Source organism: Uranotaenia lowii, chromosome 1 (assembly GCF_029784155.1).
Source record: "Uranotaenia lowii strain MFRU-FL chromosome 1, ASM2978415v1, whole genome shotgun sequence".
NCBI classification, from domain to species: domain Eukaryota; kingdom Metazoa; phylum Arthropoda; class Insecta; order Diptera; family Culicidae; genus Uranotaenia; species Uranotaenia lowii.
In genome coordinates this window covers 67,375,330-67,389,871 of record NC_073691.1, presented here as the reverse complement: position 1 = coordinate 67,389,871, position 14,542 = coordinate 67,375,330, and the positions used below count along the sequence as shown (strand labels likewise).

At 34.6% G+C, this 14,542-nt stretch overlaps 1 protein-coding gene across 5 annotated transcripts in view; it reads left to right on the top strand.

Moving 5' to 3' along the window:
• LOC129757198 (uncharacterized) overlaps positions 1-14,542 on the top strand; it is a 116,937-nt gene that overhangs the window by 88,294 nt on the left and 14,101 nt on the right. For all 5 annotated transcript variants that reach the window (XM_055754363.1, XM_055754348.1, XM_055754358.1 and 2 more), the window contains one exon: positions 1,571-2,752. In XM_055754363.1, the coding sequence (XP_055610338.1) occupies positions 2,260-2,752 (493 nt within the window). In that variant the 5' untranslated portion in view covers positions 1,571-2,259. The remainder of the gene's footprint in view (positions 1-1,570; positions 2,753-14,542) is intronic.

The following is a 14,542-nucleotide window of genomic DNA, read 5'->3' as shown; positions in this document are numbered from 1 at the left end:
ATTATAGGATTTGCATAACCAAAAAAGTTTCCCTTTTTAGAGCGGCTAATCAAGCACAAATATCAACACTAGCATTAGCATGATGTTAGAATACTTATGTCAATTATTTCAAGTGTTTTTAAAATTCAAATGACGATTTTAAACACTATAGGGGAGAATGAGGATACTTGATCCCTGGGGATACTTGATTCCTTAGCTATATCTCGAAACTGGAATGTCTTACAAAGATCAAATGTTCTAGGATAATGTGCCAAAATGAGCAAAATAACAATGCTTGTAGTTTAAAAAATTTAAAAAAAATAATTGTTTGAGTAATTGAACTTTGTTTGAAAAATTTCACAAAATGTAACTTGAAGATCTTTTTTCATCACTTTAAAATGTACCTTACATGGGAAAATTATGAAAAAAATATTTGTTCCAATGTATCAATCGTTCGAGCGTAAAATGAACTTCATAATGCCATATTTTCAAAGTAATGGAAAACTCTCAACTTTTTTCAGAAAAAGTTTTCTAAAATGTTGATTATGGGTACAATTGATCCCCTAGAGTTGGGTACAATAGATCCCCCTTCCAAACGGCATATTCTTCTTCTGAATTGATCGTTATGATTGCTGATTACGAAATTACTGATATTTATCCAAAAACTAATATTTATCAAACAATTGCCTGAAGAAAAGAGCAAAAATAATTAATTTTCTTTTAATCATAAAAAATAGCGCCTTTAAGTATGCAATGTTATTAGCGTTGAGACAAAGTTATAGAATTTTCTTCTTATGTCTGCTATAAATTGTGAAATGAGAACAAACATGACCAAAGTAGTCAATAAACATTCTATCTTGGGGTTTTGTTTGATTTTTATACAAGGATTAGGGCTTCCTGAATAAATGATCAAGTCTCCTTCAATAGGGGATCAAGTCTCCCCTAACTTCAGAAAAATCGCAATTTTTTTACTCCCACGAAAATGCTTCTAGTTTATCAACGGGTTCAAGTATAGTTCTAATTTTTGGAGCATAAAAACTTGAAGTTACAAGGTGTCAGAAAATGTCAAAGACGGCAAGTTGCTAAATTTTTCCAAAAAGATATGGTGAAAATAAGAAAAGGGGATCAAGTATCCCCACTCTCCCCTACAGCTAAAAAAAGCAGTTCAATGGCATTTTCATATTATTGAATTCTTATCATCATAACATAAACCATTAAAAATATCAATAACAAAGACGCTCTACGCTTTTGAACGAACATTAAGGTCCTGGAAATGGTTTCGGAATGATTTCCAAAAAAGCGTGATAAATTCGAAACAATAACCGTGATAAAATCGAGCGTGAATTTGGCGAGTATTGATAAAATCGAATAGTGATAAAATCGAAAAACTACTGTATATGTTTTTGATAAATAGATAATAGTCTAATGTTTTCTCAATTTAGTTAAATTTAGCCGAACAAAACCTTCCGAAGATTAAAACGCAATTTTTCTCATTTTGAAGTAATGGCACCCTATCTCGGCCTCCCAGGGCCGGCACATTTGATCGCACACCGATGAATAATCGCCCGTTTATTTATCCTTCTGTTTCCAGATTGAACTTCCGGTTGGGGAAACGCCTGTCGCCGTCGTTGGTCCTTGATCCTACGCACCATCACCCCTCGACAAGCTTCAAGATTTGAGCTGCCCAAAGCCATCATCAGCCTCCTCCTGATCGGCAGGGACCGTACGCGCTGCCACAAGGAATGGGTCACCGGATGTCGTCGTCGAATGCCGCCAGCAACAGCCATCGACATCAACAACGGCATCGACGGACGAAATTGAACCGTTTATCACTGCCGAAACGTGTCCCCGGGGGCGAAACGAGGAAAAATCGCTGAAAAATAAACAAACATCATAAAAGTGTTGTGCGAGAAAGACCGTTGTATAATTTTTTTGTAGTGGCGCCATAGAGTGGAAAGTGTCGGTTCCTTTAATTTTTTTTAACGTTGAATTGCCGCACTGTGCGGTGGAAAGAGGAAATATGGACGAGAGGAATTTGTCGAAAAGGGCATATGAATTGAATGAATTCCAACGAATGAAAATCATTATCAATGCAGAATAATTAATTCCGTTGTTGGGGGTTTCAGCTGAATCACAAATTGGTGGATTTTTTGTTCGATGCTTCTGCATTGATATGTCATTCGTAAAGTGATTGCACGGAAAAGTGTACGTGACGCGTCGTTGGCGTCGTGGGTTAATTGAAAGTGTTGAATGTGAGGCATTGCGAAAGTGGCGGGTTCAATGACCGGAGGCGATCTGACAGGATTTGTCGAACAGTTCGGTTTCTACAGCAGTAACGGCGAATACAATGGCAGCATCTATGATGATCTTGCCTGGAACGAAACTCATCGGTATATCAAAACTAGAGCGGAGGCTCAACTGGACGTGACCTATGCCGTTTTTGAGGGCCTGGTTGCCCTGATGGCCGTTGTTGGCAATGCGATGGTAATAGTGGTATTCAAACGGGAACGAAGACTTCGCAGACGGACTAACTTCTATATAGTTTCACTGGCTGCGGCTGATTTTTTGGTGGGGCTTCTCGGGGTACCTTTCGCAGTACTGTCATCGGTGGGGCTTCCCAGAAATCTACATGCATGTCTCTTCACCATCTCACTGCTGATCGTACTGTGTACGATCTCTATCTTCTGTCTGGTGGCCGTTTCCGTTGATCGGTACTGGGCAATTTTGCATCCGATGGCGTACTCGCGAAATGTTCGTACCAAAACTGCTATTGGTGAGTTCTAACATGTTTTTTACAATATCCTACCACCGTGACCGGTCCCAATTTTATGTTATTCACAGACACATTCCATGCGCTTGTACCACTTACAAGTGATTTTTATCCGTTATCAAATAAAAAAAATCGAAAAATCGTCCATAACTTTGATAATTCAAATGAAACGAAACCAACGGAAAAAAATTGTATGCTTTATATAATTTTGAATATATTTTTTTTAAATGGAAGGAGTGTACCTTAGTATTGCCAACTAACAATTGATGTATTTTAAAGCACTCCATGTCATCTTATAATCTGAAGCTAATATAAAACCGCGTTTGGTTATGTAAGAATCTATAAAACACCAATACAACGGTTACCAGCACAAAAAGGCCCTTCTTCTGTAGGGTAAGAGCCTAATTTTCGCTATATTATGTCAGAGGTTTTAAGCTTTGATATAAGTAGGCCGATTCATTAATTCTTAGATATACAAATTTTACACTGTAAATTTTTGCCTCGATTTCCAGCAAAAAAAATGCTGGAAACGTTCAGCAATCCAAATTTTTGCTGGAAACCAGCAATCGGTTTTCGATTTGCTGGATTTTTCAGCATTCAGTTGTGTTCTTGTCATTTTTGCTGAAAAATCAGCAATCGGTTTTCGAATTGCTGGACTTTCCAGCAATTGATCTAGTTTGCTGGAAAATCAGCAATCGAGTTGTCAATTTGGAGTTTGTTTTTCTTTCGTACGCTGAAGCAAGGTGAGATTCTATTTTACGAATTTTGGTTAAATTAATATAATTATTTTAATTTCCTCTATATTCTAGCAACCAGATAATTAGATAAGGGTGAGTTTTTCTTGGACAGATAGATATTCTCTAAAACATTCTTATCAAAACTATTTTTACAGGTGGCGATCAACACTTTGGCACAAAGCTGCCAGCCCAGCCGGTGTTATAGAATATTTTTCAAAAATATCGTGTTTCTGGAAATAAATATATCCAAGAAAAAAAATGTCAAACGAAATTTTGATCTTTTTTGTGGTTAGTCGTTTGACTGTCATCCCTCTTGCGTAGATAATCGAGATAATCATTCCACATTGTTCGACCAACACATCCAAACATCACCCGGCGCTGCAGAGTGACGAATTTTTTTTTCAACAGGAGGGAGTGAATAGAAAAGATTGCATTTGCTTATGGAGTCTGTAAGTTCTGCTGCGTGAAAGAGATAGGCGATGTCGTAAACTGTCGGGAATGATGGTCGTTTGACCATCAAATTATCCCTCTCGTGTACCAAGACACGAAATTTCGTTCGACAATCACACAAAGAAGAATGAATGTCGTTTCGTTTGATGGTAGTCGACTGTTCGGCAAGTTTTCGGTCGCATTCGTTTGATGGCACGAACAATGATACTGATAAAAGCAGGCTGTGCGACTGTCAGAGAAAATGTCGATGGTTTACAAGTCTGCCTAAGGCATTTCATTCTACGACTGAAAATCCAATTGAAAAATCATAACCATCTTTTAATGTTAAATTGTGAATTGCAATTTCATAATACTATTGCATTCAAATTCAAATGCTAACACTGATAACCCCAACCCGTTATGAGGTGTTTTCCTTAAGACGCTCAAAGAAAATTAACTTCACGAATTAAAAAAAAAAAAACCAATATAACACATCGTCAAGATGGCAACCAGGAGACATTAATTTATCTTTTTTCTACACTTCACTCAGCAGAATTGAAAAAAGGTATGATCTGAAATTGATTATTTTATCTATTTTCTATCATAGCTCTGTCCTTAACACATTGAAATTGAATTTAATAAACAAAGTACATGCGTAAAATATTTATTTGATCAGTTACTATATCTAACATATTAGTGATTTAAATAAATCGATTGTCATATATAAGAAAACCGAAATACAAAATCATTTTTAAATGTAATTCTCAAAATTTCTTGGATTTTCAACCCCAAAATTGTATCTTACCTATCCACAGCTTGCATCCAATACCTCAAATCTCCTTAATTTCTGGTGAAATTTTTATTAAAAGTTATAATACAAAACTTCAAATATAACTTATTTTATTTGATGATTAGAGTTTCGTTTTGATAAATGAAGAATATGTATTCTCAAAAAAGGTTTTTTTTAAGACTTCAATCACTAATCATCATTCGAATCATAAAAGATTATTTTTCTCGCTTTCGAAGATAGTTCAATCATAATTTCACTAGGTAACAGTATTTTTGGTGGCTATGTTAACATTACTGATCTTAGAATAATTTGACGTTCCAAATTAGACTCTTTTGTCACCTCAGGTTTTAATGATATGGTCGGTACAAATTTGAAAATTGATCAGTTTTGAATAAAATCAATCATTTATAATTGATGAACCTACAGACCTACGTAGATTCAAAACAAAAAAAGCTTCGAATCTTTTTAATACGTTCCATTCAATAAACGATCAAAATTTTGCCTAGATCTTTGAGTTTCAGAGACACAAGGCTTAACAAAAATAAAATATACAATTTTAAGGAATTTTAAAATAAAATAATACAACCATTTCTTCATTACACAATTGATTTGAAACACCTTTTAAATTTCATTAAAATTATAGTATTTTTTGCAAAATCGAAAAAAATGGTCAAAAAGAAAACTTTTTTTCTCTCTGTAGTCAAAATTAATCACGGTCTACGGGAAAATTGATCATTGAATCAAAACCTTCATTATGAAACCTTTGTAATGATTCTCAATTTTGTTAAAAAAAGTGCTAAATTTATTGAATGAGTTTTCACCTATTCTAACAACTTAAAAACAGAAGCTGCTAGAAAAGTACTTAGGGCAGATTTGGAATCAGCGCTGTCAAATCAATTAAAATTTGTTGTCTATTTAGTTCTTTGCAAAAATGTGAATTTTGTTGCCTTGTGTTATGTGCTTTGTTATAGTTTTGTAAAATACAAATGATCCCTGAATATTGTATCTTTTGAATCGTGGATTTTTTTTTAAATTTAAGATACAACCTCAGATTTTACAATCAACCCTTTTCAAAATGAAAAATAATAATAATGAACAAAATATGAACTTGTCAATTGAGACTTAATTCTCAGTTTTGATATTTCATTCTGTATTTCAGATTCTTATGAATTAAAGTCCAAGCGTAAATTTCAAATCTGCACATTTACATTCATCGAGAGATTTTCGATATGTTTCCGTCGTTTTTTATTGCATTGAATTTCGGATGTGATCTGAAAAATAGTTAAACGGTGATCCTAAATTGTAAGATTTCTGAATGCTTTTTCTCATTAGAATTGAAAAAAATTATTATTTAAAGCTTTAAAATTCGAAAACTCTGTATTTTTGACTCTGACGTAAGAACTTTGTTTCGGTCCTGAGTTATGGATTCTGGTTTTATTTGCAATTTTGTAATGGATTAAAATTCTGTATTAATTTTCTGTTTTCCGTTTATGTGCCCATAATCCATAATCCATTATTTAATTATCAATAACTAAGTCAAAAGTTAAAATATCTCAATTTTTTTTCTACTTTTAAAAACCTATTAGTTGAGTTTCAAAATGGGAAATACTTAAAGTCTGCCTTATTTAATATTGGAACAAATTCTTTTGCTCATTGTGGCGCTCCTAGTGGACAGATTTGGAAACTTTTTTCATCCACGTGTCGGGAAATTCATTACCTTTCACCATGTATTTATGTCATAACACCAAACGATAGCATTACGATAGCGTACAGCTTTCGAGCACGGATTTTGGCCACATTGTTCTGCTTGAGCGTCCGATTTGGCTGTTTGCTGGCTCGGAATGACCTTATTCCTTCTCGGAGACGAATTCGTCGCACCGTACTGTGAGCGGCCTGGAACTTATTGGCCAAATCGCGGTCTGAAAGATTGGGATTCCTCTTGACGGCCTTGATGACTTTCCCACGCAGTTTCCGGTCGACAGTTCCACTCCGACGCTTCGAATGCGGCTTCCCAGCCGTCGTCAATGTTTCCTTGTACCTCTTGATAACACGCCATACGGTATTTCTGGGCATTTTAAGCTGTTTAGCTAGCTTCGATGCCGACAACAATGGATTTTCAAGAAAACTGTGCACAATTTGATCTCTCCGTTCGGCTTCCATGGCGGTTGTTTACAAAATGCTATCGTTTGGTGTTATGACATAAATACATGGTGAAAGGTAATGAATTTCCCGACACGTGGGTGAAAAAAGTTTCCAAATCCGTCCACTAGGAGCGCCACAATGAGCAAAAGAATTTGTTCCAATATTAAATGAAGCAGACTTTAGTTTGTTTTTGAAAATTTCAAATGTAAGTTAAAATGTAATTTCAAAATCCTGAAATATCTATTTTTTTCGATAGTTCGCAAACAAACACCCTTCCTGATGAAATCAAAGCGTTTAGAAGCAGCAGGTTGATTTATGTGATAACTAGTTCATCTTTTTTCCTTAGTAAATGTATAGTTTTAGTGAAGTTTAGTTGTATTTTAAAGTAAATTTATTATATTATAAAAATAGGGACACTTTCCAAGAGTAAGCCAGTCGAGGACAAAAGGCTAGAAACCCTATATATAAAGTTTGAAGGAAAAAATTTAAGGGGACTAGTGCGAGGGCCTAGGGAATTGAATGAAGGCAAAATTTCGTTTTTTTGTAGTTTAAGTAATGTTAATAAATTAAGCCCCTCAATTTATGCAGCGAAGTTGTTTTTAATGGAACGCGAAGAAATCTAAATCAAAAACTCCAACATCCAGCATTGTATATCTCAGAATTCACTGGACCAAATGTTCCAAATTTAGTATTTTTGAGCCAGAGTTTCATGATTAATTTTATATCATTTGAGTTTGTTCCGAATTGGCTTAGCAATTGATAAACTAGCATTTGTAAATATTATGATGGTGTATTGTATCCTTTATGATCAAGAAAACTCGATAAAAACATCAAAATAGAGACTGATCAATGTCACCCAAAAGCACCAAATTCTAAACAAAGACGAAATCGATTTTTAAATCAAATTTAAAGTAGTCTAATAAATTTCTGCAACCATGTTTTACGTTCATAGGAGTCCTTTACTGGTTTAAAAAATATGAAACATGCCGCATTCCCCTTAGCAGAAAAAATGAACAATAAATATTGATAAAAGTGATCAATCTTACCCCGGTTTACGGTACGTCCTTTTGATAAAATTAATCGTTTCATTCTTGTTTAGAGGTTAGGGCTGAGGCCTTTCGATAAGGTAGTGTTCGTAAAGAACTGTCAATATATCCTGATAAGCAGAGCTTAACAAACAATGAAACATAATTTCCACAATTCTTGCGAATATACAAACTAGAATTTCAATAACTTTTTTAAGTCCATTCTAATTTAAATTAACTTAAAAAATTAACATTTAATCAACTATGCTTGGATTGAATGGTTCAATTCTTGAAGTTTACTTCAGAACCATCCTAGTCATACTCAAAACAATCCGCAAATATCTGCCAACATTCCAACAACCTTAAGCAGCAAGTTAGTTTGAAATATTTCCTAAACGCTCCTTCACATCCGCCGGCCCGAATCGGATTTGTAAACGCCTATGAAAATAAATCCGTTTTAAAAATAAATTAATTACTCTTCCCGCCGCGTTATGCGGATGAGGCAGTTTTACGAACTGTGGCCATAAATCACGCCTTTCTGTTTGCATACCAGCAACGCTACTGGTCTGTTTTGGTTCAATTCGTTCAGCACCATTTGATTGACAATATCGTAACCGGGTATGTTAAACAGATCTTCCGATAGTATTATATTTAATGTCTCGTAGACCTATTAATCGTCACAGTCAACACCGTGGATCAGATAATTCATGTTTTCCACCAGATTTGTCTACTCAGTTCTTATTAACAAATATTACTGTGGATAAATGCTTGTTTATTATGTAATGCTGCAATTTATCTAATATGAGAACTTCAAAAATAAAAACCACAGCTAGCTTAGCAAAAATACATATGGAAATTTAGCTGATGATCATTGTTTTAGGATTCATGATCAACAATTTACTCTGATCCATTGAAAAAAAAATAACTTTAAGCGACTAATCACGTCCCAGCTGTGATAGACTTTAATACTTTCACAGTTCATGAAGAGCTCATCGTTTCTGCTGCTATAAAATTTAAAACTTCTTTCGCGCCTGGACCGGATGGGATTCCGGCTGTTATTTATTCTCGCTGCATCGAAGCTGTTTCATTGCCTTTAACTCGAATTTTCAATAAGTCGTTCCAACACCGTAAGTTTCCTGACAAATGGAAAAGTTCGTATATGTTTCCTGTTTTTAAGAATGGCGAACGTTCGTAATGTAAAACATTACAGAGGCATAACCAGTTTGTCTACTGGTTCCAAACTTTTTGAAATTGTCGTTAGCCAAGCTCTTCTACGCGCATCATCGCATTACATAGCCAGTGAGCAGCACGGGTTCATGCCAGGAAGGTCAGTTTGTACTAATCTGCTTGAATATACATCATTCTGCATGAACCAGATAGAAAAGAGAAAACAAATTGATGCTGTGTATACCGATATAAAAGCTGCATTCGACACTATCGACCATGGAATTTTGTTGGCTAAGCTTGTTAAGCTTGGTATTCATAACAACATGGTTATTTGGCTCAAATCCTTCTTAACAAACCGCTGTATTAGAATCAAGTTCGGCGATAGCGTATCCTTTCCATTTACGAATCGGTCTGGCGTCCCACAAGGAAGCAACTTGGGGACCCTATTATTCGCTCTGTTCTTTAATGATCTGATTATCAGCTTAGAAGACGGAACCAAAATTGGATATGCCGATGATCTTAAAATATTTGTTCCTGTTATAGATATCGAAGATTGCGTTCGCTTGCAATCACTCTTGAATCACTTTGGCGAATGGTGCACACTGAACAAATTATCAGTTAGTGTGTCGAAATGTTCTGTCATCACTTTTCATCGAATCAAAACACCACTCATCTACGAATATAAAATCGGCAACCAGCTTATAAACAGAGTATCAGAAGTCGATGACCTTGGAGTCATCCTTGATGCACAACTCACGTTTAACAGTCAACGTTCTTCAGTCATCAATAAAGCGAATCGTCAACTCGGCTTCATTACCAAAATGGCGCGTGAATTTACAGATCCGTTATGCCTAAAATCCCTGTACTGTGCGCTCGTCCGATCAATAATTGAACATGCTTCATGTTTGGGCCCCTTACCAGCTAAGTTGGATTTTGAGGATTGAGCGCGTGCAAAAGCGCCACCCTGGCGCCACCCCGAAGATCTCCCCGCTTATCCTGAGCGATGTCAGCTTTTGGGTCTAGAAACTCTTGGATGCCGCCGAAAGACTCAACAGGCAGCATTTATCTCAACAATTATCAACAGAGAAGTGCAATCGCCAAATTTGCTAGGAATGATAAACTTCAGTGCCCCATCCAGGACCCTACGATCTGGCTCGTTACTATTCAATCAAACTCATCGAACTTCGTATGGCTTCAATGAGCCACTAAGCGCGATGGTGCGTATGTTCCAGGATGCTGAACACCTACACCAGTTTGGAGAATCTACAAGTCGCTTTATTCGTCGAATACGTCAGTCCAGATTATTTAATATTGTTTGACCGTGTTTTACTATTCATTTAAACTTTTATGTTCGATGAATCAATAATAAAATAAGTAAATAAGTAAATAAAAATCATTTTTCGTGTGTTTATTCTTTCAGCTTTTCTTTAGCCTTTTGCCCGAATATTACCCTGTTTTGAGATTTGAATGTATAAACCCAAGGCCCGGATTTGCCCGCGCTATATACGTAATGAAAAAATCTGAAATGCCTGCTAATTAAATAAAAAGTGAAAAGAAACACGAAATCCAAATAAAAAATTCTTACACTATGAATTAAGAATTACCAAGGTTGACAGGTTTTCAAACTCGAATCAGCATTGGGAACAAATGAAAATTTCAATTCTGAAAACCTATTTGAAAATTAAGCCACAGGCTAAATACTTGTAATCAATAACTAAATTGACCGTTACACCCCGAAGCAGTTTTTTTTTTTCATAATTCAATAGTATCTAAAAAAAATAAATCTTTGAGTCTTTGAGTCTTTGAGTCATTTAAAATTTCAAGTTTGATGCCTGCAGCCAGGGCCGTAGGAAGAACTGCCTTATGGGGGGAGGTTTTGGTGACAAAAATTTTCCAATAATTTTTTTTTGAAAAATGTATAACATGAGGAATAGTTAAAAAGTGATACCAAGAGCATCCATCTCATTATTCGGGTTTAAGTACTTTTATATTATTCGTTATTCATTTAAAATCATTACTTGCGAAAATAAGTCCTAAAATGTTCAGTTTTATTGAAGCTTTAAAAAATAAATGAGGAATCTTGAAGTCTACATTTTATTTTTTATTTTTTGATTTTCTGGGATTTTAACACTCTCGTATTATTCATCCCTTGCTATATTTGAAAGAAAAACTTGTTTGGGGTTCAAACCAGATTTTTTTTTCAATTCTTTTAAACTCGAAACATTCAGATTTTAGTTTAAATCTTTGTTTTTAAAGCATAAACAATATTAATAATGTTAAAAAACAAACTTATAAAATATATTTCCAGCTGAACTTTCCTGAACCTGAAGATAAAGTTGTTTTATCAACAATAAATTATCATTAATAATAATTTATTTCATCATTAAAATTCTGGAAAAACATTAAAATTAAAATTCAAATTTGTCAAAGAACGCAAATTTGAAAATGAGTTCAGATCTTATTTTATAATTGTGCAGTGGTGTTTACCTGTTTTGTGTTTTGCTGAGGGCAATTTTGGATTTTATTTCCAAATCTGAGTTCTGCATTGTAAACCTGAACAAAAGTTTTGAATTCCTAATTAGAAATCTATTTCTGAATATAAATTTCAAACGAAATCCCAATAATTATGAACAGAACAGACAAAATCCTTAACCAGAAATGTCTTATTTGAATTTTGAATCGTTGGTTTTATATGAGATTTTTCTTCAATTATTCATTCGTAATTCAACTAGAGAATCGAGCTACTCGACTGAAATTTGACTGAGGACTCGACTACAGTAATACCAAAATGGCTCACTCGAGTAGAATGATTCGTGACTCGTCTTATGTAAAAAGGTCCTTAATTTAAAAAAATTGGAATCAGAACATCGAAAATTATTCAAACCTAAGCTCACCAGATATTTTCGGTACTTATTCAACAGCAGGCGCGGTCCTATGGGGGGGGGTGATCGGGGTGATCACCCCCCCCCCCCCCCCCCCCAAGCGGCAAAAATCCGTTACAAAATACCCGCAAATGCTCGAATTTCTATAAAAAGTTGGAACTTTTCTTAGTAGATGTGCTTTCCAATTTTAAAATTTTTCCACTCCGTGGGGGTGTTTATTCCACAAAAAAGTTAATTTATCACTTAAAAGGCTCAATATTGAAAAAAGTCGGTTCACCAAACTCAAGCAGCTGTAACTTAGGATTTCCTGGACTGAATTATACCAAATAACTTTTGTTGATAAGTTACTCAACGAAAGTGTGTTGTTGAGTGTTGATTTGGAATTTGCTATTAACACTAGAAAGACCGCACCAGTCAAAATGACTGGTTGGACACTTTGTTTGTTGAATATCTTTTGCATACTTCGCTTTAAAAATTCGCAAAAAATACGACTTTTCATGAATTTTGAATCTCTACAAAACTGTTTATTATTTATTTCACTAGCTCTTTTAGTAAGCGAGAAAAATTTCGCCATGGACACTCGGACCGTGACCAGTCAAAATGACTGGTAAAATTCACAACCCTATAACTCAAACAAGATAAATTATTTTCGCTTGCTTTTGGTTTCATTTGCAAGTTACATTCAAGACAATGAGTCCTAGTTGATTTATGGTGGGCAGAAGTGTGTCATTCGTTATTAAATTATTGATTTTCGATGCGAAGTCGTGCAGATTTGAAGAAATAGTTCTCGGATTGGCCACTGTGTGGCGCTCCAAGCACTTGACTCCCAATTTTTTCTGTCTGTTTTGTTGCTCAACTATAATCAAACTTTCTGTCAAAATTAGGCGAAATTTCATCAAGATTTGTAAAAGTAATGTTAGATTTAACACATGTCCATTCGAGTAATCGAGTAGTTTTAGGTGATAAATATGTTTTATACTAAACTAGAATGAGTAAAATTATTATGAATTGAGTGCTTATTTATTCAAATTTGAAGACATCAGCTATGAAACTGAATAATTTAAATGATATTTAAACATGGGTGCACGATATATTCTTATATGTTGGTTATCTACCATGGGTGCACGGATTCACCGCAGTTTCTGCCCAAGTATGTATTCACATGCATTCTTAGATTATTAGGCTCGACAAATTTCCAATGGAAGTTCACTTACAGGTATTCCGGCACCCGTGTATATACCTGGCCAGCTGGCAACTGATTGAACATTCTAATTTTAAGAGGAAACACATCTTACCTGTCGGCAACTTATGGGGTTTGAACCCAAGAATTTTCTTGCCGATACAAGGAATCGATCCCAGTACGCCTGGCATACCTAGACCAGACTCGCGCCAGCCTATTTGATAGACCACATCGGATGCGCATATTTCAACATGGGTGCACGGAATGGCTGCAAATTCGCCGTTGTAGATTATATAGAGTGAAATAGTTTTCAACTTGCTTCAGAACACAACATATTTTTGAGTTTGATATGACAGGTATTTCAAATGCAATATTTGTCAATCGAAAAACTTTTAAGGAAAAACAAATCAACGTGTACATTTGACAATGTTGATTCATTATTTTTATTTTCATTGTTTTCCGTCGCACGACATAACTTGATGCATATAATCCCTAAAACTCACTCGGTCCATGGTAACCGTTTTCCAATTTCTTGGATGTTGATCAGATCTTATCAGATAAATGTACGATTGCAAAAACCTGTTTTGTAATAATAAATAAATAAATTTATTATTTCAAGATAAAATTGAAATATTTCTTTTCCAGGATTGAAAAAACGGAACTTTAAATAAAAATCGTTATTTAAATCATTATGTCTGAACATGAAAGACATGGTTTCGACTTTGGTTTAGTTAAGATTTGTAAAAATGCTTTTTAAAAATTTGCAAAAAGTCCAATATTTGATTAAAACGCGGTGAATCCAAACACTCATAGTGAAAAACCATGTATATAACACACATTTTTATTTGAATCTATAAAAGTCTTTATTCTTAACCTTTAGCATGCAAAATATTTGATTTTGGATGAATAGCGGTGAATCCGTGCACCCATGGTAAATTGCTCTAATTATAGAAAAAATATGCTTCAAAACCTACAATATCAGGTATAATTTATAGGCAACGTGTTAAAAAATTTCAGAGCGATGGATGCTAGAAAATATCTACTAAAACAAAACTGAAGTGAAACCGTGCACCCATAGTCAATATCCATAGCCATCTAACATGATTTTACAATTAGATTGATAATATGTTTTAATTTTTTTTGATAATTATTTGAAATATTCATTTTATGACATACACGCATTCGTCAACTATGCCAAAATGAGGTGACTCCGTGCACCCATGGTGAAAAAATATTTCCATTTTATAACAAAAATGATATCGAATAAATAACAAAACAATTTCAAAAGAAAAAAGTTAAAAATATTATGATATGAAAAATTTCCCCTTTACCAGTCATTTTGACTGGTCACGGTCCGAATAGGTATATTCAATTTGCCGGTCCTTCTAGTGTTATTAAATGTAGGGACAACTTTTTTTTTAAATTATCACTAATTTCCCTC